At 33.7% G+C, this 23,331-nt stretch overlaps 1 protein-coding gene across 1 annotated transcript in view; it reads right to left on the reverse strand.

Moving 5' to 3' along the window:
- LOC127852776 (spindle assembly abnormal protein 6 homolog) overlaps window positions 1-23,331 on the reverse strand; it is a 57,490-nt gene that overhangs the window by 3,354 nt on the left and 30,805 nt on the right. The window contains exons 12-16 of the mRNA XM_052386731.1: window positions 18,668-18,793; window positions 13,701-13,782; window positions 4,276-4,379; window positions 720-839; window positions 188-348 (exon numbers count right to left, since the gene is read on the reverse strand). Of these exons, the coding sequence (XP_052242691.1) occupies window positions 188-348; window positions 720-839; window positions 4,276-4,379; window positions 13,701-13,782; window positions 18,668-18,793 (593 nt within the window). The remainder of the gene's footprint in view (window positions 1-187; window positions 349-719; window positions 840-4,275; window positions 4,380-13,700; window positions 13,783-18,667; window positions 18,794-23,331) is intronic.

Genomic DNA, 23,331 nt, shown 5'->3' on the forward strand with positions numbered 1-23,331 from the left:
AGAAAATATAGCAAATTATTTTCCCAATACTTGTCACTATTTCATGAATAAGCATTACACACTATATTTTGATCAAAGGTGGAGTAGGGGTATAGTAAATATTGCACAAAGAGGACGGGCAATATTTACTAAGCACCCAAAATTGGCAAAATCATAAAATCTATCATCGAACCAAACAACTGCGTACTTCTCTTTATCACCAGCAGAATGGTTGGAGTTGTTTGAGCCAGGTGAGTTGTTCTGACTCCCCGTTGGCCTAATCTCCTCTGGTATAGGTGGTGCTCCATTCCTTAGGGACGAGGGCATAGGGAGGTTACTCTTACGAGGGTTACCTGGATTGTACTGTACCTGCAAAAAAAGGAAACTATTTGGTAAAATGTTGGTTTCATTCTTAAGGACTTTTGTAGCATAAACTGCTCACAAATAGATTGTGGTGTATTTTCTATGAGGCTCTGAATATGTTTAATCTATTTAATAAATTGAAATACATTATATTAATGCATTTAATATTTTTGCATTACATTTCATGTCTTTTTTCAGATGTCTTTAATTCTGGATTTCAGTTTATAAAATCATAGATTTTTGTAAATCCTTCAAAACAATATTTGTTACAAACATATTACTATGAAGTCCATTCTGTTTGTGTTGCAAAAGAGATCCATTTATTGGCGGTATCCCCCTTATGATTCATTGATTTAAACTTGAGATTAAACTTATACCTGAGGTTTGTGAGGAAGGGTGGCAGTGTATGGGCGTGGCATACCCACCCCTATTCCTCTGTCACCCGCCCCTGGGTGGGATAAGGCCCCAGAACCATAGCTGGAGGTACTGTAGTTGTGCTGACAAATAGAGAAGAAACTATCAGCATTAAACATCTATGCAAGCTTTTGGTGATTGATTTGAAAGTTTGTAATTCTGCTTTATGTAAGTTATAATTTTGTATACACCCTACCTACTGAATCTGAATTTGCTTTTTTACAAAATACATTCAAGTCTCATATTCCTCAGACTGCCATGAGGCCAATCTTTTAAAATTGATGTGATACTAGAGGTTAGGTGACAAAAATGTTTCTAGAAGTAGGAAAAAAAAGAAGCAACAATTTTAAGTGTTGGATTACAAAACTGTTAAAATTGTCATGATCATTAATCGTGGTAGTAACTTATCCTGTACAAATATAAATTCAATATAGATAAAGCAAGTCACAATACCTTGGACAATTTTAATACAGGAACATTTAAGACGAATCAACAGTTCTTACTGACAACTTAAATGATCATACAAGTTACCTGATCATTTGCAACACATCACCAGATAAAGTTAATAGAAATGTTCACAAATCTACTGAATTAAATAAAGTAACAGAATTGCAACAATACTGTTCATATAAGTTTTGAGACAAAATCATATCTGTGATATGCATCATATGCTGCAAAATGGTAACTGTAAAATATCTTACATATATTTACTGGTCAGCGAGTATTTCTCGGACGAAAGTTACGATTTTTATTTAATACCTTTCAAAATAATACGAAAAAATTAATAAAAAAATTACTGATACATCCTGGTTTTGTCATCTACAAGCGAATGTAAACAAAACATTTTTTGATGTGCGCTTGCGTATGTACAAGGGCCGTATATGGGGTCATTAAAGGGAGGTAATTTTCCACTTTACAGAAGTATGTACCGAACATTTATATAAATTTAGTATTTTGAAACAAATAAGAGTTTAAATGCAACTTTTCTTAACATTAACATTAAAATGATGTAAATAGATTACTTTGATAGTGAAATATGTCGCTTTCTGAGTGTGAAAATAGATTAATAATTTGTTTCCAATATCAGTTCGAACAAATATCTATAAATAAGCATGTTTATTTATAGATCTTTGTGGAAAGAAGAATATTATTTTTCAAGGGAGAAAATCCAAACAGTGAATAATTTTAAATGGGATTTGTTTCTATTATATTTAATTGTTTACTTAGTACATTTTGTGAGCAATTCAGATATATATATACAGCGAATTGTGTGGAATTTTGATGTAAAAAATCTATAATTTAAATGATGTGTGCGTGTTAAACACATAATTTTTTGGTAAAATAAAAGATTATAATACGAATAATTGAGACCTGCTCTATTACAGTAGACGAACGAAAATCTTAAGCACCCAGTTCGGGTTTCAGTAAGGGATTTCTTTTGAGCATGTGCGGGCTATTAATATCCCCAGCCAGGAGGTCGCATTACATTCCGACGAGATTTGAAAACATCACACTTGTTTAACTTTAATACAAGCATTTAATGAATTTTTGCTGTCAACTTCAAAAAATCAAACATCTGTAAGTATTTGACGAAGCAATATGTGTTGCAGCGTTACAAAACACGAAATAAATAGAACGTCCGGTAAATACTTCTGTCCGACAAATACTCGCTAACCAGTAACTCTCAATATAAAATATTTCATTAAATATGTCAAAAGAGAAAATGAGTTTAATGTCATAATTACCGAACTATTAAATAACTATTTGTTAGGGGTTGTGGGTGAGTTTTAGACCACTTATGAACATATACATGTAGGTAAGATCATAATAGTCAGATTCACTTTCAAATAAGCAACAGTTTATGTCACTGGTTTCATCACTCAACACACGACTTTCAATGGAAATACCCTTTTGAAAATTGAATTGTTTTCATCTAAAAGTTTTTTTAAAACAAATGTATTTACTTTTTTAGTACATAACATGTAGCTGGACATAAATAACAATTTAAAGCTTGAAAGTTTGCATTCAAAGGAAACAATTTCACCATCACCAGCCATTTTGAAACACAATAGACAAACGCTTCAATATGCAGAATTGATCTATATAATTTAAGGGACATCTGGAGTATCAAAAGTAAATATTTACATCACATTCAGCAAATTTTTAAGAAATATATTGTTTTGAAAACTGAAAGCATTTTTCAGGGAAAATTTTGAACAAGGGCTGTTTGTAAAACATGCATGCCCCCCATATGGGCTGTCAGTTGTAGTGGAATCCATTGTGTGAATACGTTTTTTTGTCACTGTGACCTTGACCTTTGAGCTAGTGACCTGAAAATCAATAGGGGTCATCTGCCAGTCATGATCAATGTACCTATGAAGTTTCATGATCCTAGGCCTTATTATTCTTGAGTTATCATCCGGAAACCATTTTACTGTTTCGAGTCACTGTGACCTTGACCTTTGACCTAGTTACCTGAGAATTGATACGGGTCATCTGCCAGTCATGATCAATGTTCCTATTAAGTTTCATGATCCTTGGCATAAGCATTCTTGAGTTATAATCCGGAAACTATTTTACTGTTTCGAGTCACTGTGACCTTGACCTTTGACCTAGTGACCTGAAAATCAATAGGGGTCATCTGCCAGTCATGATCAATGTTCCTATGAAGTTTCATGATCCTAGGCGTAAGCATTCTTGAGTTATCATCCGGAAACCATTTTACTGTTTCAAGTCACTGTGACCTTGACCTTTGACCTAGTGACCTGAAAATCAATAGGGGTCATCTGCCAGTCATGATCAATGTTCCTATGAAGTTTCATGATCCTAGGTGTAAGCATTCTTAAGTTATCATCCGGAAACCATTTTACTGTTTCAAGTCACTGTGACCTTGACCTTTAACCTAGTGACCTGAAAATCAATAGGGGTCATCTGCCAGTCATGATCAATGTACCTATGAAGTTTCATGATCCTAGGTATAAGCATTCTTGAGTTATCATCCGGAAACCATTTTACTATTTCGAGTCACTGTGACCTTGACCTTTGACCTTGTGACCTGAAAATCAATAGGGGTCATCTGCCAGTCATGATCAATGTACCTATGAAGTTTCATGATCCTAGGCCTAAGCGTTCTTGAGTTATCATCCGGAAACCATCTGGTGGACGGGCCGACGGACCGACCTACATACCGACATGAGCAAAACAATATACCCCCTCTTCTTCGAAGGGGGGCATAAAAATTGCAAAAGCAGCTTTGACTATGGAAAAATAAAAAATCTCATTATAAACCATGTGCTGAAAATATATGAAACATATGAAGATTCAGCACTCTAACAGTACTACTTAATACTTTTTTTTAGTTAAATGCAACTAATCAAGTCCCATTTATTTTCTGCTTAAAAAGGGGCCATAACTCATTTTGGAGTCACACATAAAATACCCGAAAAATAAGACCATTTGTCACTAATCCATGAAATGCCATGCCAGCCAAACCCCAGCTATGTCATCGCATGCACTCACCAAGGCTGCTCCAGATGGCCTGAAGGTGGTTGTAGGCATTTCAAAGGTGCCAGCTCTCTGCTGCAGCTGAGTCTCATTGATCTGTTTGTTGAGCCATTGTATAACTGTAAATACATATGATGCTATTTGATAGATCAATTCGATGAAGAAAAACTGTTTTGGATTGTGTTTTTTTCTTTAGGTTGGTTGTTGGCATTTCAAATGTCCTGTCTCCCTGCTGTATCTGTGCTGTCTCCCTGCTGCATCTGTGCTGTCTCCCTGCTGCATCTGTGCTGTCTCCCTGCTGAATCTGTGCTGTCTCCCTGCTGCATCTGTGCTGTTAATATGAGCCTTGCTCTGGGAAAATGGGGTAAAATGCATGTACGTAAAGTGTTGTTCCAGATTATTTTTCAGCCCAGTTTTAATTTTTTGCTAAGAAGAGCATCCCTTAAACAAAATAATACAATAAAAGCAGAAAGTGGTATCCTTGATTGACCTTTTCCAGCCATTTTGGGAAAAGGAGTTTGGTCAAATTGTGATTTTTAATCAATAAAAGTGGCAAATTTGAGAATTTTTTCTCAACAAAAAGGACCAAACTGGGATTTTTTTATCAACAAATATTGACACAAGAGGTCTTTTCCTGGCCATTTTGGATAAAAATCATATAAATTATGGTTATATATTGTGTAGGTTGTTTAAAAAATAAAATTGAGATATAGAGTCTAATAACCATAAGTCATAAGACACTTCTTAAAAAAAAACACACACAAAACAAGAGGGCCATGATGGCCCTGAATCGCTCACCTGACTAACCTTGCTACATGAACTTTATTTCTATCAGACCCATAAACAATCCCAAGAAAGATTTCATTAATTAATACATTCTGACAAAATGTCATTAAGACATGATGAAAACTGTGACCTCTTTCATCTACACATGGTTTTACTAGAATTGGCCCTGTGACCTAATTTTTGACCCCAGATGACCCATATACGATCCGAAATCAGATATTATCAAGATAAACATTCTGACCATACTTCAGTAAGATCAGATGAAAACTAAGACCTCTATTGTCTTCACAAGGTTTTTCTATGATTTTACCTAGTGACCTAGTTTTTTACCACAGATGACCCAAATACAATCCCAACCCAGATTTCATCAAGATTAACATTGTGGCCAAATTTAATTAAGTTTGGATGAAAACTGTGACCTCTCTTCCATCTACAATAAAATTGTGGAATGACCTTAATACAGACACAAGAGAAAAACCTACAATATCTTCTTTCAGATCAGCGATAACCCCACAGCCACTTGTGTGCCCAAAATACTATAATATAGGCAAAAGAAAAGTAAACATTGCTCACACAAGACTTAGAAATATGTGTAGTAGTTTAAACTACGATCTTTATAGATCAAATCTAATCGCTGATCAATCTTGTTCTTGCGGAGCTCCTTGTGAAAATGCGCGGCATTACTTTTTTGAATGTTTAAACTTCGCACACATAAGAGGACTAACTATAAGCAAATTGAACCATAACCTTAATGTTAAATTGTTGCTATGTGGGGACCCCAACATGTCTTTGGATTTTAATGAAATGGTGTTCAGAACAGTACAGTCATTCATAGCGGGCTCAAAAAGGTTTTAAATTTTGTATAAAAATTGTCAATGACATGCATACAATGGGAGATAACTATTCTCAATAACTTTACAATTGTTAACCTACTTTCATGTCAATTTATCTTTGTATAATTATGTTAAACTAACTGATTATGTTGTTGAACTATTAATAATGTATTTTAGTAAATTATGTTATATAATTATCTGGGAGAGGATCCAGATAATGTTGCAAAAACTTGTAATCCAATCCCATGCATATTTGATGCAATAAATAAGTTTAAACTAACTACTGTCTACAAAAGTTTGTTTTTATTTGACCTTGTGACCTAGTTTTTGACCCTAGATGACCCAAATTCAATGCCAACACAGATTTTAACAAGACAAACATTCTGACAATATTTAATTTAGATCTGATGAAAACTGTGACCTCTATTGTCTACACAAGGGTTTTCTATGATTTGATCTAGTGACCTAGTTTCTGACCCCAGACAACCCGAATACAATCCCAATCCAGATTTTATCAAGATAAACATTCTGATCAAATTTCATAAAGATTGGATGAAAACTGTGACCTCTATTGTCTACACAAGGTGTTTCTAATATTTGACCTATTGACCTAGTTTTTGACCCCAGGTGACCCAAATACAATCCCAACCCAGTTTTCATCAAGATAAAAATTCTGATCAAATTTTATAAAGATTAGGTGAAAACTGTGACCTCTATTGTCTACACAAGGTTTTTCTATTATTTGACCTAGTGACCTAGTTTTTGACCCCAGATGACCTTAATACAATCCCAACCCAGATTTCATCAAGACAAACATTCTGACCAAATTTCATAAAGATTGGATGAAAACTGTGACCTCTATTGTCTACACGAGGTTTTTCTATTATTTGACCTAGTGACCTAGTTTTTGACCTCAGATGACCCAAATACAATCCCAACCCAGATTTCATCAAGTTACACATTCTGACCAAATATCATAAAGATTGGATGAAAACTGCAACCTCTATTGTCTACACAAGGTTTTTCTATTATTTGACCTAGTGACCTAGTTTTGACCTAGTGACCTAGTTTTTGACTCCAAATGACCCAAATACAATCCCAACCCAGATTTCATCAAGATAAACATTCTGACCAAATTTCATAAAGATTAGATGAAAACTGTGGCCTCTACTGTCTACACAAACAAATTGTTGACGGTTTTTTCTATTATTTGACCTAGTTTTTGACCCCAGATGACCCAAATACAATCCCAACCCAGATTTCATCGAAATAAACATTCTGACCAAATTTCATAAAGATTGGATGAAAACTGCGACCTCTATTGTCTACACAAGGTTTTTCTATTATTTGACCTTGTGACCTAGTTTTTGACCTAGTGACCTAGTTTTTGACCCCAGATGACCCAAATACAATCCCAACCCAGATTTCAGCAAGATAAACATTCTGACCAAATTTCATAAAGATTGGATGAAAACTGTGACCTCTATTGTCTACACAAACAAATTGTTGACGGACGGACGCACACACACACGCACAACGGACGCCGGACATCACACGTCACATAAGCTCACCATGTCACTTTGGGGGGGGGAAATAGGGATTTTTTTTATAATTCGGTTTGGGATAGGGTATGTTTGCTTTGGGATAGGGTATGTTTTACAGCCTTTTTTAGCCCTGTTTTCTCAGAGCATGACTCATATGTTTGTTCAGCCATTTAATCACCGCAAGTACAATGTACATACATGTACATGGTATCAATCGCAGTCTTTTCATAAACCTTTTTCTTATTATGGATTAGTACAAATTTGCAGACACCAAACTAATTATTCTAGTCTTTGGTGACATGATTCTAGTAATAATTACAATCAATTTATTTAAACTGCTTTATAATAATTTCAGCAATAGTACCTAATTCATGGACATCTCCATCAAACAACAACTAATAATTAAACCATATCCACATAGAAGTGTAACAATGTGACTTCAATTTACCAGTAAAATTCTTGACTTTGTAGTCACAATGTTCAATGTTTCCCTGTGTAAATAACAAAAAAATATTACTAAGATAAATGTCAACAGGATAAGGTGCTTCCCATTCTGCCAATAAATTGACCTTTAACATTTGTTAAACTCGTTTTAAGCTTACTGGTTTTGACGGTATCACTGTTATTGTCAATCTTACAACACTTTTCTGACAATCATTTGTTCAACTTAATGTTAAAGGACGTGGTAATTACACTGCTCAATTTATGTTTATTCATTTATGATCAAAGACTGTGGTTGCTGTAAAAGCATTGACATTTAACCCTCACATCATTGCAGACAGAACATGTTGTGCTTTCGCCAAAGATGCCCTTTGGTTTCTGTAATGCATCATAGGCAATACAGCAATTTACGAGTACCATGGGGTTTTGAAAATTAATTGGCACTCACTAGCAATGAATTCTAAGTGTTAATTACCCTAAACATTTCTAATCTCAGACACCTGACATTTAAACCCAGAGAGTAGAACAGCTTTACTTTTCTTTGAAAAGTCTAGCTAAAAAGAAAGGTCATGCCCTTTGGGAATGATGAAATATTTATTTCTCTCTTAATAAAAAGGGTAAATTTTTCCTTTTGGCTAAGCCACTCGTGTGACTATATTTTTCTACAACAACTCCTAAAAACAAATTCAATCATATACCAAATCAGCCAAAATATCCTATCAATATTAATTCTATAAATGCTTTATTTCTGAGCTTTACTAGCAATTTACCACCTTAAATAAGTACATCCCTATTCAATTTAAAGCTATTTGTCATCCATGTTTTGATAAAAAACTTTTATAGAAATTGGAAACACTTGAACATTTTTTAAAGTTGCTTTCCTTGGAGCTGTTTCAATTTACATTAATTATTTATATGTATGTATTTATGTAAAAAAAATCGAAATATTTGCAATTCCATGTGACATAGTGAGTTTGGTCAACGAATATCATATACAACATTTCCTAAAACCTTAAACATAACATCTTTTAGTCTTTTTGATTTTTCAACAGGCACTTGAAGATATTTCCTACCCACATTTTCCTGCCATTTTTGTTTTCCTTTATACAAATTAACAAGAATAAATAAGATGAAATTCAAAAGGTACAGTGTGTATTGCCCTTGCAATAGTTTTGTACATAAAACAATAGTAAAAAGAAAGAAAATATTATTTTAATGATAGTAAACACATAAATAGATATAACTTTAAGCTATGATTTAATAGCGACAAGAATTTTGAGGTGGATGACGTCAATACACTAATGGGATGCTCACTTAATATAAGGAAAAATAATTTTTGCTTTCAGTTTCAGAACACTGATGCTTTTAAAAGTATTCAGCTATACCGTTTAAATGCTAGTATTTACTTTATTGCATTGTGTTTATACTTAATAAAAAATGTGAGGCCCTTAGATAAAAGCAACACTGGAAGCATGCATATTAAGTATTTTTTCTCAGGTTTAAGCCCATTCTTTGTTCTCAAGTCTCAGGGATGGGCAATGAGATAAAACATCATTCAAGAATTATTGCAACTTTTAAATATCCGTAAGTCTGTTAATTTGCATAAAATTCCTTCATTTCACCTAAAATATACAGCAGACTCTCTGTAAACCGGACGGTCAGGGGACCGGCCTGATTGTCCGGTTTTCAGAGAGTTCCGGTTTACCAAGAGTATGCATATTGCCCAAATAAATTACATTGTATGAATTGTGTACAAAATCATACAAGAATAAAACAAACCATATACATTTGCATGTACCATGTGATAACTGTACTCATGTAAGGTTTATGTTTAAAGCATTCTTCGAAAAATGTGTTTTTATTCGATTAATGGCAAAAAACATTCCATACCGACTTGTTTTGATTAATCCTAAAGTGAGTGTGGTGCTTTATACATGATCATATGTGACATTTGTCATATAGGCATATACGAGTTCGCTATAAATAGCTCTGAATTAATTAAACCTCAAAGACAATTTTGACGAATAATGATATGAGAAGACTTGTAGATTTGAGACTATTTATGCTGAAGATGCGTTTGAAATTAAGAACAGGCAATGAATGAATTTGCAGACAGATGGATATAGACCGTTCCATAATTTAGTCATTACATAATTATCTCCCCTGAATTCTCTCCACGTCCGCCATTACACTGCTGCTTAACAATCGGTAACATATATAAGAGAGCACCGATTATTCAACGGATGAATTTCTTTCTAAATTCTAAGGCCGTCATTACATGGTCTTGGTTGTCTTGGAAAACTAACACATTGACACATTAAAAAAAGCAATAATTTAATTAAATGCAATATTTTTCATTTGATTATTTGCACCAATCTTTAAATCGTTTATGCCTTTGCATTCCAGTGTTTAATTGCCCCTTTGTTCTGCATAATCCGATTATCTCGTTTTGATCAGATATTGTCCAGACTTAACTAACCACATGGTGTCATAAACCACACTAGGTGGCAGATGACAGTCTGGTCATTAAACACAATTGATGATGCCACCATGTCTCATCTTCCTGGTAGTATTAAGCAGTCATTTGGTAAGATAATTTACCTCCGACATACTTAACAGTTGCGTAAATAAGATATGTTACATATTTTACAAATTAAAAGTTATGTCCAATATAGAATATCAGAAAATGTACACCGTAAAGATACTAGCCCGTTTAATTTATGAAAAAATAAAGTATTTAAAAAAATATAAAAATAAAACATTTAACGTATTTAGCGGGTATCGGTTAATTAAAACTACGTCATTCCGTATGAAGATTTGATGTTACGGCAATGCACGAACGATATCATAAAACAATAAATTACATTTGACACCAAACAGAGGTAAAAAATATTTAAAAAATATATATATGTATATAAATATATGTGTGTTAAAATGTTAGATATGTGTCACTCATACTCACTAGTAACGAGTTTTCAATATACATGAGTACACAGTTCAATTTGCATCATATGAAGTTGTGTTTTTTCAGTTGTATGTTAATATTCCTCAAAAGCGTCATTCTTTGTACAAAACCCATCAAATTAAAATTACATGTAAATACTGTCATGTCCTTTGCTTTTAATATGGCTTTGTAGTATGTTTATTTTCAAAGCACTCCTTACACTTTCTAACACTCATTTATTTATCACACTAGCGTCCTCATGCCATTGATAATTATATTTTTATAATTAGATGTATTACTATTGTAATTTATTGAAGCTTTTCTGCAAAAAAAATATTACGGCTTATGCATAGAGCTCTTTATTGTGTCAAATTGTCGGCCTTTCAGTCTTCAGATAATCTTTAATTTAATGCTTATGCAGCGTTTTTACAGTTGCAAATAAATGTATTAATAAATTCGTTTGGCGCTTAATAATATATTTTTGAAATATTATTTAGGTGTTTTTTTATCGGAGTTTTTTTGTGTGGATTAATTGACTAAACATTTGGTGTCGTTATCCATATGTTTTGCGTTACTTCAAAGACCTATAAAATACAATTTTTAGTATTTTTAGCTTTATAGCTGTTAAATGATTCAAAGATGAAAATATAGATATATCACATAGATCGCATTCTCTTCATCTTCCGAATAATCACATAAAAGGTCGTCAAGATCAATATCACTCTCTCATGATAAAAAGCTCGTTTTTTAACGTGACAAAATTCCATCTAAAAAATAAATATAAATCCAAACCACAATTTTTTATCTCTGATATCAGTTAGAACAAGAAAAATAATGGAAGGCGTATCAAAAATATCATAATTAATATAATATGTAATGATTTTGGAATGTAGATTTTTACCAAATGAGATCAATTACAAACAATTAGCGGTAATTAATTGCGCGAGAATCTTTTATAAGTATTAATTAAAATAAGTATTAATTAAAATATAATCTGCTTGATGTTGCGGCTATTAAAATCAACACAACAATACATGCGTGAATTGTTTGTGAAACGTTAAAAGTAACAAGTCTAATCAAAGACATAGTATGAGCGACTGAACCGGAAAATTTTCGCCGATGATTACCACTTGATTACAGATAAAAAAAAAACAAATACACGAAAGCATTTTAAACATTTTATTTGTAACAATCAATCTCAACTTCAAACAATCATTTGAACAACAAAAATGTGATAATCGCCTCACATTAATTCATTAAGTAATTTATTTATCCGACAACGGTGAAGCGGGTATTCTCTACGTCTTTGGCTTTTGGAATCGCAGACTCGCACAAGTTAGCAGCAGTGTAATGGCGGACAGTCACGTGACTGACAATATGGCGGCGGTCAATTTATCGATTATGGAACGGTCTATTTAACAGTCATATTTCTCACAGTTTTATCTGACAAACAAACAAACAAACAAACAACCATTTAAGCGTTAAAAACATGGCTATAAAATCTTTTAAACTACCCGAGAAGATCACAAGAAAGTGATCGTCTTAACGGCATGCATTAATTTTGTAATTAAATTGTTTATCATAAGCTTAATAAACGATCGAGTCAATCACTTTTTGGTGTTACCGCACATCTATTATAGACATTCACAGTTTGTTTTACATTGTTTAATCGGACTTCTTTAGCGCGGTAATGACTTGACACCTTTATGGTATGTTTAATCCGCTGTGCTGACTAGGTATTGTAATTTTCACGCCTCGGGCATCTTGAGAATTTGGACCGACCGCCCGGTGTACTCAATGTATTTTACGTTGAAAATGACTAAATTCATGGAGATATCCGTTTGGTTTCCGGTTTTGAGAGAGTTCGGTTTATTCAACATTTTTTAAACAAAGAAATAGAAGGAGAAAATACGGGATTATAAATTTTAATTGTTTTATCCATATTCTTAAACTTAAAGTCCAGATTGAGAAAGAATTAGCCCTCAGTAATGACACATTACAAAACTTTGTACAAAAATGGAATCGGATTAAATTCTCATGATGCTTGTCCACTTATATACATTTCACTCTAATGTAAGTTATCTTTCTAAAATATTTTTGTATGTTTTTTTTTCAATCTTATAAGATCATTTTGAATATACAACGAAACACACAAGTCCAGTATGCTTTCTTCCGACTTTATACAACTCATCATTTTTCATAACAATTCTTCTATTATTTTTTTCTTTTCTCTTTAAAAAAAAAATACATATTAACATATCTTGTATAACATGTCTGAACTTTATTGCTTTGTACAATCACTATGTTGTATATATTCATGTATACATTGTATGTATTATATTGAATAAAAAAAAAAAAAAAAGAAGAAAATACGGGACTGGCCCGACCGTTCGAAAACGGAATTCAGAGAGTCCGGTATTGGCAGAGTCAACTGTACAATTAAAAAAACATCGATGACAATTACAAATTGACCAAAGTTTTATTCCGATTAAATAAAAAACTTACCTAGTTGTGACCAAACTTAACATGATAAAACATATTACAACATTAATCAACAAAATGAACAAAGGCAACTTACATAAAAATTCATGCACAATTTAACCCTTTCCCACTTAGAAGCTACGGTAAGTGAAAATGTGCAAACAGCATAAAACCCGAACAGCCTGCAAGTAACTCACAGTCTGTTCAGGTTTTATGGTGTTTGCTGCTAATCAGTATCTAACGGTTGGAAATGAAGCCTTTAAACTTGCGTCTAGTAAGAAAGGCCTTTAATTAAATCTAACTTTCTAAGGGACTACAAACACTTCAAAATACGTATCTAAGTGGTAAAGGGTTAAATGTATAATGAGTGAACTGTATTGCAACAAAGGTCTAACAAGTACAGGTATTTACCATTTTCATTTGTTTTCAGTAAGTCTCTGCACTCCTCTAGCTTTTTCACAGTTGTGTCGTACTTTTCTTGCAGAGATTTGGACTGAAAATAAATACAGCAGACTGTCACACAAGTTTTATGTAAGCTAAATGGGTTCCGAATTTCTAAGTATTTGAAAGTATTTGTAAGGCAGGTAATTTTGCATATAAATGGCAAGTATTCATGTACATCATTAATTGTGTTATTAAATAATGCTGAGAGATGAAATATTTTAAAATTATTTGAGAATTAATTTTAAATAATTTTCTTACTAGCTTCATTAGGGACTAGTTAATTGCATAATTGTGTGCAATAAATTCCTGCTTTTTTAATTACAAATAATTGTGTATAAAACATAATTGTATAATCCTTATTATTATCATTATTATTATAATTATTATTATTAAAAATGCTCTTGTTTAAACAGTAAACATTTGCAAAAACGTTTTTTTCTTTATAAATAATGTTACAAATATATAATATAAACCCCTGAAACAAATTTTTAGAAGCTAAATATCACCTAATAGACTAATTTGATTCCAGACAGGGGCATACCATGGCTTAAATAATTGTGTAGGCCTAAAAAGAATGGGGGGGGGGGGGTAGGATATCAAATCTGAAAAACATTAAAAGTATGTCAAACATTTTAACTCCTTTACAAGTTTATTACAGAGAATTTTCATGTTACCTGAACAACTAGAGCTTTGTCGTATACCCCCACGTGCCGCATTGACACAGACTATTTTGCATGCTGTCTTCACAAAACAAGAGAATTTAATTTATGGCGATTTTTAACAATTATTATGCCATTATCATTGATGGCCATTTTGACCTTTGAACTCTTGAATTCTTTCGCATGACACGCCGTCCAATGACTGTGAACAAAATTAATGTACAGAGTAATTTTAAAATCTCACAATTAACGAAAAAATTATGGCCCGGACAAGTTCATTTATGGCCATTTTTGACTTTTGAACTCCAAGTGTAACATTGACCTTGGAGATATTGACGGAATTCTTTCGCATGACACACCGTCCAATGATTGTAAACAAATGTACCAAGTAATTTTTAAATCTCACAATGAACGACATACATGTAGTTATGGCCCAGACAAGATCATTTATGGCCATTTTTGACCTTTGAACTCAAAGTGTGACCTTGACCTTGGAGATATCGACGTAATTCTTTGCCATGACACACTATCCAATGATGGTGAACAAATGTGCTAAATGATTATAAAGTCTCACAATAAAGGAAAAAAGTTATGGCCCGGACAAGCTCATTTATGGGCATTTTCTACCTTTGAACTCAAAGTGTGACCTTGGAGATATTGACGCAATTCTTTCGCGCGACACACCGTCTAATGATGGTGAACAAATGTGCCAAATGATTTAAAAATCTCACAATGAATGATATAGTTATGGCCCGGACAGGCTCATTTATGGCCATATTTGACCTTTGAACTGAAAGTGTGACCTTAACCTTGGTGATATTGAGGTTATTCTTTCACGCGACACACTGTCCAATAATGGTAAACATATGTACCAAATGATTTTAAAATCTCACAATGAACGATATAGTTATGGCTTAGACAAGCTCATTTATGGCCATTTTTGACCTTTGAACTCAAAGTGTGATCATGACCTTGGAGATATTGACGCAATTCTTTCGCCCGACACACCGTCCGATGATGGTGAACAAATGTACCAAGTCATTTTAAGATCTAACGATAAATGACATAGTTATGGTCCGAACAAGCTCATTTATGGGCAAGAACTTTGAACTCAAAGTGTGACCTTGGAGATATTGACGCAATTCTTTCGCGCAACACACCGTCTAATGATGGTGAACAAATGTGCAAAATGATTTTAAAATCTCACAATGAATGACATAGTTATGGCCCGGACAAGCTCATTTATGGCCATATTTGACCTTTGAACTGAAAGTGTGACCTTGACCTTGGAGATATTGACGTTATTCTTTCAAGCGACACACCGTCCAAGGATGGTGAACAAATGTGCCAAATGATTTAAAAATCTCACAATCAACGACATAGTAATGGCCCGGACAAGCTCATTTATGGCCAGATTTGACCTTTGAACTGAAAGTGTGACCTTGACCTTGGAGATATCAACATAATTCTTTTGCGCAACACACCGTCTAATGATGGTGAACAAATATGCCAAATGATTTTAAAATCTCGCAATGAACAACATAGTTATTATGGCCCACACAATGTCATCTATTGCCATTTTTGACCTTTGAACTCAAAGTGTGATCCTGACCTTGGAGATATCGACGTAATTCTTTCGCGCGACACACCGTCCAATGATGGTAAACAAATGTGCCAAATGATTTTAAAGTCTCACAATAAACGACAAAGTTATGGCCCAGACAAGCATTTGACCTTTGAACTCAAAGTGTGACCTTGACCTAGAAGATATTGATGTTATTCTTTTGAGCAACACACCGTCCAATTTTTATGGTGAACAAATGTACCAAGTCATTTTAAAATCTAACGATAAATGACATACTTATGGTCCGGACAATCTTTTGGTTAAAAATGCACTAAGTGACCCCGTGACCTAGTTTTTGACCCGGCATGACCCATATTCAAATGTGACCTAGACATCATCTAGATACAACTTCTGACCAAGTTTGGTGAAGATCGTATGAAATTTCAGGACAGACAGACAGACAGACAGACAAAGTGACTCCTATATAGCCCCCATTACCAATGGTAATGGGGATATAAAAATTTAAGGATGTTTAATTAACCAAGAATGGTGATGTTCTGAATTAGTCTAAGTCCCATGAGTAAATTACCGGTAATGTCAAGGTCAAATTGAGGTCAGGTGATATTGGTATGTTGATAGTGTCTATAGATAAAATCCTTGAAAGTATCAAAGCTTTTTAACAAGAATTTAGAAAAAAAACATCTTTTTGGGTTAACCAATAAATTGGACCTTCTATATTAAAGGGTCAATGTCAAAGTCAAAATGAGAGCCAATGATGTAACTGTATTGAATGTTTTCAACAGCATCAACTATAAAGACAGCTCTTAGGAAACATAATTCATACAAGACAAACACTTTTTTTGTTACTTTTTTCATTAGGCCACTCCAAATTGATATGTTGGTTGTCGGATTTGCCGCACCTATTTTTTCAAAATGGAAAAAAATATATAAAAATTACCGCTCGCACTCATTATTGTGTCCTTCTGTAACCATAGCGCAATTGTTTTTTTTTAATTTGTGAAAAAAATGCGATCTATCAGAAACGATTTTGACGCTGAATACGAATGCCAAATATAGTGTTTCCTAACCTTTTTAATCGATAACTGCAGACGCTAAAAAATTTGATCGAGACGACCAGTACATGTTTCGCTGTCGTGAACTTTTTAACAAATTGCGGTGAAAAGTTGCTGCAGCCAACCCTTAAAAATATAAACACATCTTCTACGTTCTGTGACTTATTTGAATTTGTTTGTTTACGTTCGAACATGCAACCATCAGCAGATACCGTTGAAGCATGTTCAATTTCAAACAACATCGGGAAACATGACGTAATATTTTTTAAATACTTTTTCTTTATTAAATGGGCATATGGACGGCATTTCCCTTTATGTAGGCACATTTCTCCTATAACACAATTTTAAGTGAACAAAAAATAAACATAAAATCACTAAATACTGGTTCTTAAAGTTTCACAGGGAAAATGTTTTATAATTTTTAAAATACATGGTTGACGGAACATGTTTAACAGCTAGGTCCGTGTATTTCAGAAACATCAAATAAGTTCTTTGTAATGTATACATTTATTTCAGAAAAATACAATACCGTACTAGCCATCGATATGCCCCTTTTAAAATAAGGTAGCAACAATGGATTATATGCGTGGCCTTTGTCCGACTGTCTGTCATTATCATTTTGATGATTGTCCCTCTTCAAGTGCTATTGCAACATGGTATACCTTTTCACAGCTTGCAACATGGTATACCTTTTCAAAGATTTCACTGTTTAAAACTTCAAACAAATATTAGCAGCAGTAGATAGACATGTGTCCCTCACTTCAATGATATGGTTACACGTATATTTCGTGGTCAAAGGTCATATGCAACTTACTCCTATAAATATGAGGTCGATATATATTCTTTGTATAAAAATTGATTTGAATGTAAAATATAGCTGTTTAAACCTGTATCTCATGATAATGCAATATTTTTCTATCGAAATTTGAGTTTTTTTATTCTTCGCTCTTCGCTCGCTCGAGAATTTTCCTGTTTTCAAAAAAAACTTTTTTTTTTTTCGCTCGCCTCTTCAAGTTTTTTTCAAAAAAATCCGTAGACCAACAAATCAATTTGGAGTGGCCTTACCCAAATATTGGAACCTTCTGTATTTGTCGACCTTCCAAAAGTAGGTCAATGGCACAGTAAAAAATAATTCAAATGATTGATGTGGGTGTGTTGAGATTGTTCATAGATATCCCTGCCAGTATCAAAGCCATGAAGCATTATTGATATTATATGAAACATTTTCTAATTCAGGATTATTCTAAGATTACCCTTTGTATGGAAACAATAAAGGAACCAACAAACTAACAGACATGCCCATTGCCCAACAAACTAATAGAAATGCCCAACAAACTAACAGAAATGCCCAACAAACTAACAGACACACCCATCAATTAAAGCCTATCAGCATCAGACGCTACCCGTGGTATTAAAAAGGCAGACCAATCAACCAACAGACCATAACAAAATCCAATAAACATTCAACCGCATCAACCATAAAAAACATAATTGATATAAGACAAGCACTTCATTTTTGTAGCAACTGTTAAGGTTTTAAGCTCCTTTGATGCTGACCAGTATCTTTGATTTTGTACGGGACTACAAACATGTCAAAGTAAATATCTGAGTTGTAAGGGGTAAACTAAAACCACTGACTTTTTCCGATGTTTGGCCCAGCTCGTCCTTGGTGGTTGCCAGCTCCTGTCTGGTACGCTCCAACTCCTGCTCCTTCTCATTGAGAAGCTTCTCCTGCTCCGTGGCAATCTGGGTACGTAACTTGATCTGAAAACAAACCCATAGCTGTTAACTCTTTCAGTGCTGAAACCGAATTTTGAAGGCCTTTGCAAACAGTTTGGATCCAAATGAGACGCCACAGAACATGGCTTCTCATCAGGATCCAAACTGTTTGCTATTCTTATAGTATTCTTTGAAAAAAAATGAAGAAAATGCCTTATTGTAGAAATTCAGCAGACGACATTTTAGCAGACGACAAATTTCCCAGCATGCAAATGGTTAATGAATCTAAAGGAATTAACCTTATACCACTTAGATATGTATTTTGACCCGTTGGTAGTCCTCCAGAAAGTTAAATTTAATTAAAAGACCTTTCTTACTAAATTAAGTTTTAAAGCATTCATTTCCAACCATTAGATACTGATGAGAAGCAAACAGCATAAAACTTGAACAGACTGCGAGTCACTCGCAGGCTGTTCTGGTTTTATGCTGTTTGCACATAGCCATTTTCTTTTTGCTTCTGAGTGGGAAAGGTTTAATATATTGACCGTTTCCACAGCCTAGTGGCAGTGCTTGCCAATTAGCCAATAACAGCTAAAGACTGACCCATTTTGCAATGAAAAAAGTTATATTTGGCCTTAAACATCCAAAATGAGAAAAAAATGGCCAAAGCTATGACAATTTTGCCAATTAAATTTAGAGCCAATGGGCCTGCTAGTGTTTAAAACATTTATCTGTGGAGTGGGAGGTATAATAGTTGAGACTCACACATAGTGGCCTCTTCACAAGCTAGATAAACCCTTTACCACTTACATACGTATTCTCATGCATTTGTAGTCCCTTAGACAGTTATATGTTATTGTATAATTTAAGACCTTTCTTACAAGATTCAAGTGTTTAAGGCTTTATTTCCAACCCTTAAATAGACCGTTCCATAATTTAGTCATTACATAATTATCTCCCCTGAATTCTCTCCGCGTCCGCCATTACACTGCTGCTTAACAATCGGTAACATATATAAGAGAGCACCGATTATTCAACGGATGAATTTCTTTCTAAATTCTAAGGCCGTCATTACATGGTCTTGGTTGTCTTGGAAAACTAACACATTGACACATTAAAAAAAGCATTTAATTAAATTAAATGCAATATTTTTCATTTGATTATTTGCATCAATCTTTAAATCGTGTATGCCTTTGCATTTCAGTGTTTAATTGCCCCTTTGTTCTGCATAATCCGATTATCTCGTTTTGATCAGATATTGTCCAGATTTAACTAACCACATGGTGTCATAAACCACACTGGGTGGCAGATGACAATCTGGTCATTAAACACAATTGATGATGTCACCATGTCTCATCTTCCTGGTAGTCTTAAGCAGTCATTTGGTAAGATAATTTACCTCCGACATACTTAACAGTTGCGTAAATAAGATATGTTACATATTTTACAAATTAAAAGTTATGTCCAATATAGAATATCAGAAATTGTACACCGTAAAGATACTAGCCCGTTTAATTTATGAAAAAATAAAGTATTTAAAAAAAAAAAACCCACACATTTAAGGTATTTAGCGGGTATCGGTTAAATAAAACTACGTCATTCCGTATGAACATTTGATGTTACGGCAATGCACGAACGATATCATAAAACAATAAATTACATTTGACACCAAACAGAGGTAAAAAATATTTAAAAAAATATATATGTATATAAATATATGTGTGTTAAAATGTTAGATATGTGTCACTCATACTCACTAGTAACGAGTTTTCAATATACATGAGTACACAGTTCAATTTGCATCATATGAAGTTGTGTTTTTTCAGTTGTATGTTAATATTCCTCAATAGCGTCATTCTTTGTACAAAACCCATCAAATTAAAATTACATGTAAATACTGTCATGTCCTTTGCTTTTAATATGGCTTTGTAGTATGTTTATTTTCAAAGCACTCCTTACACTTTCTAACACTCACTTATTAATCACACTAGCGTCCTCATGCCATTGATAATTATATTTTTATAATTAGATGTATTACTATTGTAATTTATAGAAGCTTTTCTGCAAAAAAAAATATTACGGCTTATGCATAGAGCTCTTTATTGTGTCATATTGTCGGCCTTTCAGTCTTCAGATAATCTTTAATTTGATGCTTATGCTGCGTTTTTAAAGTTGCAAATAAATGTATTAATAAATTAGGAGCTTAATAATATATTTTTGAAATATTATTTAGGTGTTTTTTTATCTGAGTTTTTTGTGTGGATTAATTGACTAAACATTTGGAGTCGTTATCCATATGTTTTGCGTTACTTCAAAGACCTATAAAATACAATGTTTAGTATTTTTAGCTTTATAGCTGTTAAATGATTCAAAGATGAAACAAGGGACAAAATTGTCACAAAACCAGGTTTTCATTGTGAAAAAAAATCTGATAAAGGGAGACAACTCAAACTGAACTTTTGAAATGAACAAACAAAATTAACCCCCTTTGTAAGTTTGTTTTAAAATAAATCTATTTTTAGTCGTGGCGACCTTGACATTGGAGATATTGACGTGATTCTTTTGTGCGACACACCGTCCCATGATGGTGAACAAATGTGCCAAATGATTTTAAAATCTCATAATGAATGACATAGTTATAGCCCAGACAAGCTCATTTATGGCTATTTTTTACCTTTGAACTCAAAGTGTGACCTTGACCTTGGAGATATTGACGTAATTTTTTCGCGCGACACACCGTCTAATGATGGTTAACAAATGTGCCAAATGATTTTAAAATCTCACAATGAACGACAAAGTTATGGCCCGGACAAGCTTGTTCCGCCCGCCCGCCAGCCCGCCAGTCAGCCCGCCAGCCAGCCAGCCAGCCCGCCCGCATTCGCCAATCTAATAACCAGTTTTTTCCTACGGAAAACCTGGTTAAATATAGATATATCACATAGATCACATTCTCTTCATCTTCCGAATAATCACATAAAAGGCCGTCAAGATCAATATCACTCTCTCATGATAAAAAGCTCGTTTTTTAACGTGACAAAATTCCATCTAAAAAAATAAATATAAATCCAAACCACAATTTTTTATCTCTGATATCAGTTAGAACAAGAAAAATAATGGAAGGCGTATCAAAAATATCATACTTAATATAATATGTAATGATTTTGGAATGTAGATTTTTACTAAATTAGATCAATTACAAACAATTAGCGGTAATTAATTGCGCGAGAATCTTTTATAAGTATTAATTAAAATATAATCTGCTTGATGTTGCGGCTATTAAAATCAACACAACAATACATGCGTGAATTGTTTGTGAAACGTTAAAAGTAACAAGTCTAATCAAAGACATAGTATGAGCGACTGAACCGGCAAATTTTCGCCGATGATTACCACTTGATTACAGATATAAAAAAAATACACGAAAGCATTTTAAACATTTTATTTGTAACAATCAATCTCAACTTCAAACAATCATTTAGTAATTTATCCGACAACGGTGAAGCGGGTATTCTCTATGTCTTTGGCTTTTGGAATCGCAGACTCGCATACGTTAGCAGAAGTGTAATGGCGGACAGTCACGTGACTGACAATATGGCGGCGGTCAATTTATCGATTATGGAACGGTCTATACTGATGAGCAGCAAACAGCATAAAACCTGAACAGACTGCAGGTTACTCGCAGGCTGTTCTGGTTTTATGCTGTTTGCATATAGCCATTTTCACTTTCAAGTGGGAAAGGGTAAATTAAATGGAACCCATTGACATCCTACCAGTATCATTTAGCCATGTAATGAGTAACTGGATCTTACACCATACGGGTCCAGGGTCTCTCCAGACCAGCCTTCACATTTTATATTAAGTCATATAAGGTTTGAGGTCTCTTTGGTGGACAGGGGAGCTCCTGAGTGCCCAAGCTTGTCTTGAGCTATGCAGGCCGCAAATAGAGCATCGTTTGCATGACATGGCTCAATTATAGGACAGGATGGTAATTAAAGATGTTTATTAGTTTAGATGTCTAATTATCTGAAAATATGTGTCCATAAAATTGTCAAAATTATTATTGCAATTAAATCTGCAATATCTTATGATCACAAAATATACATAACAACCTACAATTAGGAACTAAAAATCAAGAAGTGCAATTATATTTATTAAAATCATATTATTGTTTTTACTATGTCTAAACAATTCCCAGTCAGTGACACCAGTGTTTCTTTGGTTCATCACATAATATCGACATCATGATAAATTTTTAGTTAAAACATTATTTGACCATAAGTGACATGGGTATGAAGTATAAACAAGAATATCAGTGAAACTGATGGATGCTACCCGATGATGCGCTTTGTCAATCTATGTGTAAATAACCACCTAAAAAAATCTATTATTAGCCTTGGTGACCTTGACCTTGACCCCAGTGACCTCAAACCTCATCAAAAGGTAGAGGTTTATGAAAGGTACCTACATGCCAAATATGAAAGAGATCGGTAAACAATTGAAGGTGCTATGAGAAACTGTAACAAAAGTGTGACGGAAAATTCTAGTATAAGCCTCTTTGACCTTGGCCCCAGTGACCTCAAACC

Source organism: Dreissena polymorpha, chromosome 12 (assembly GCF_020536995.1).
Source record: "Dreissena polymorpha isolate Duluth1 chromosome 12, UMN_Dpol_1.0, whole genome shotgun sequence".
NCBI classification, from domain to species: Eukaryota; Metazoa; Mollusca; class Bivalvia; order Myida; family Dreissenidae; genus Dreissena; species Dreissena polymorpha.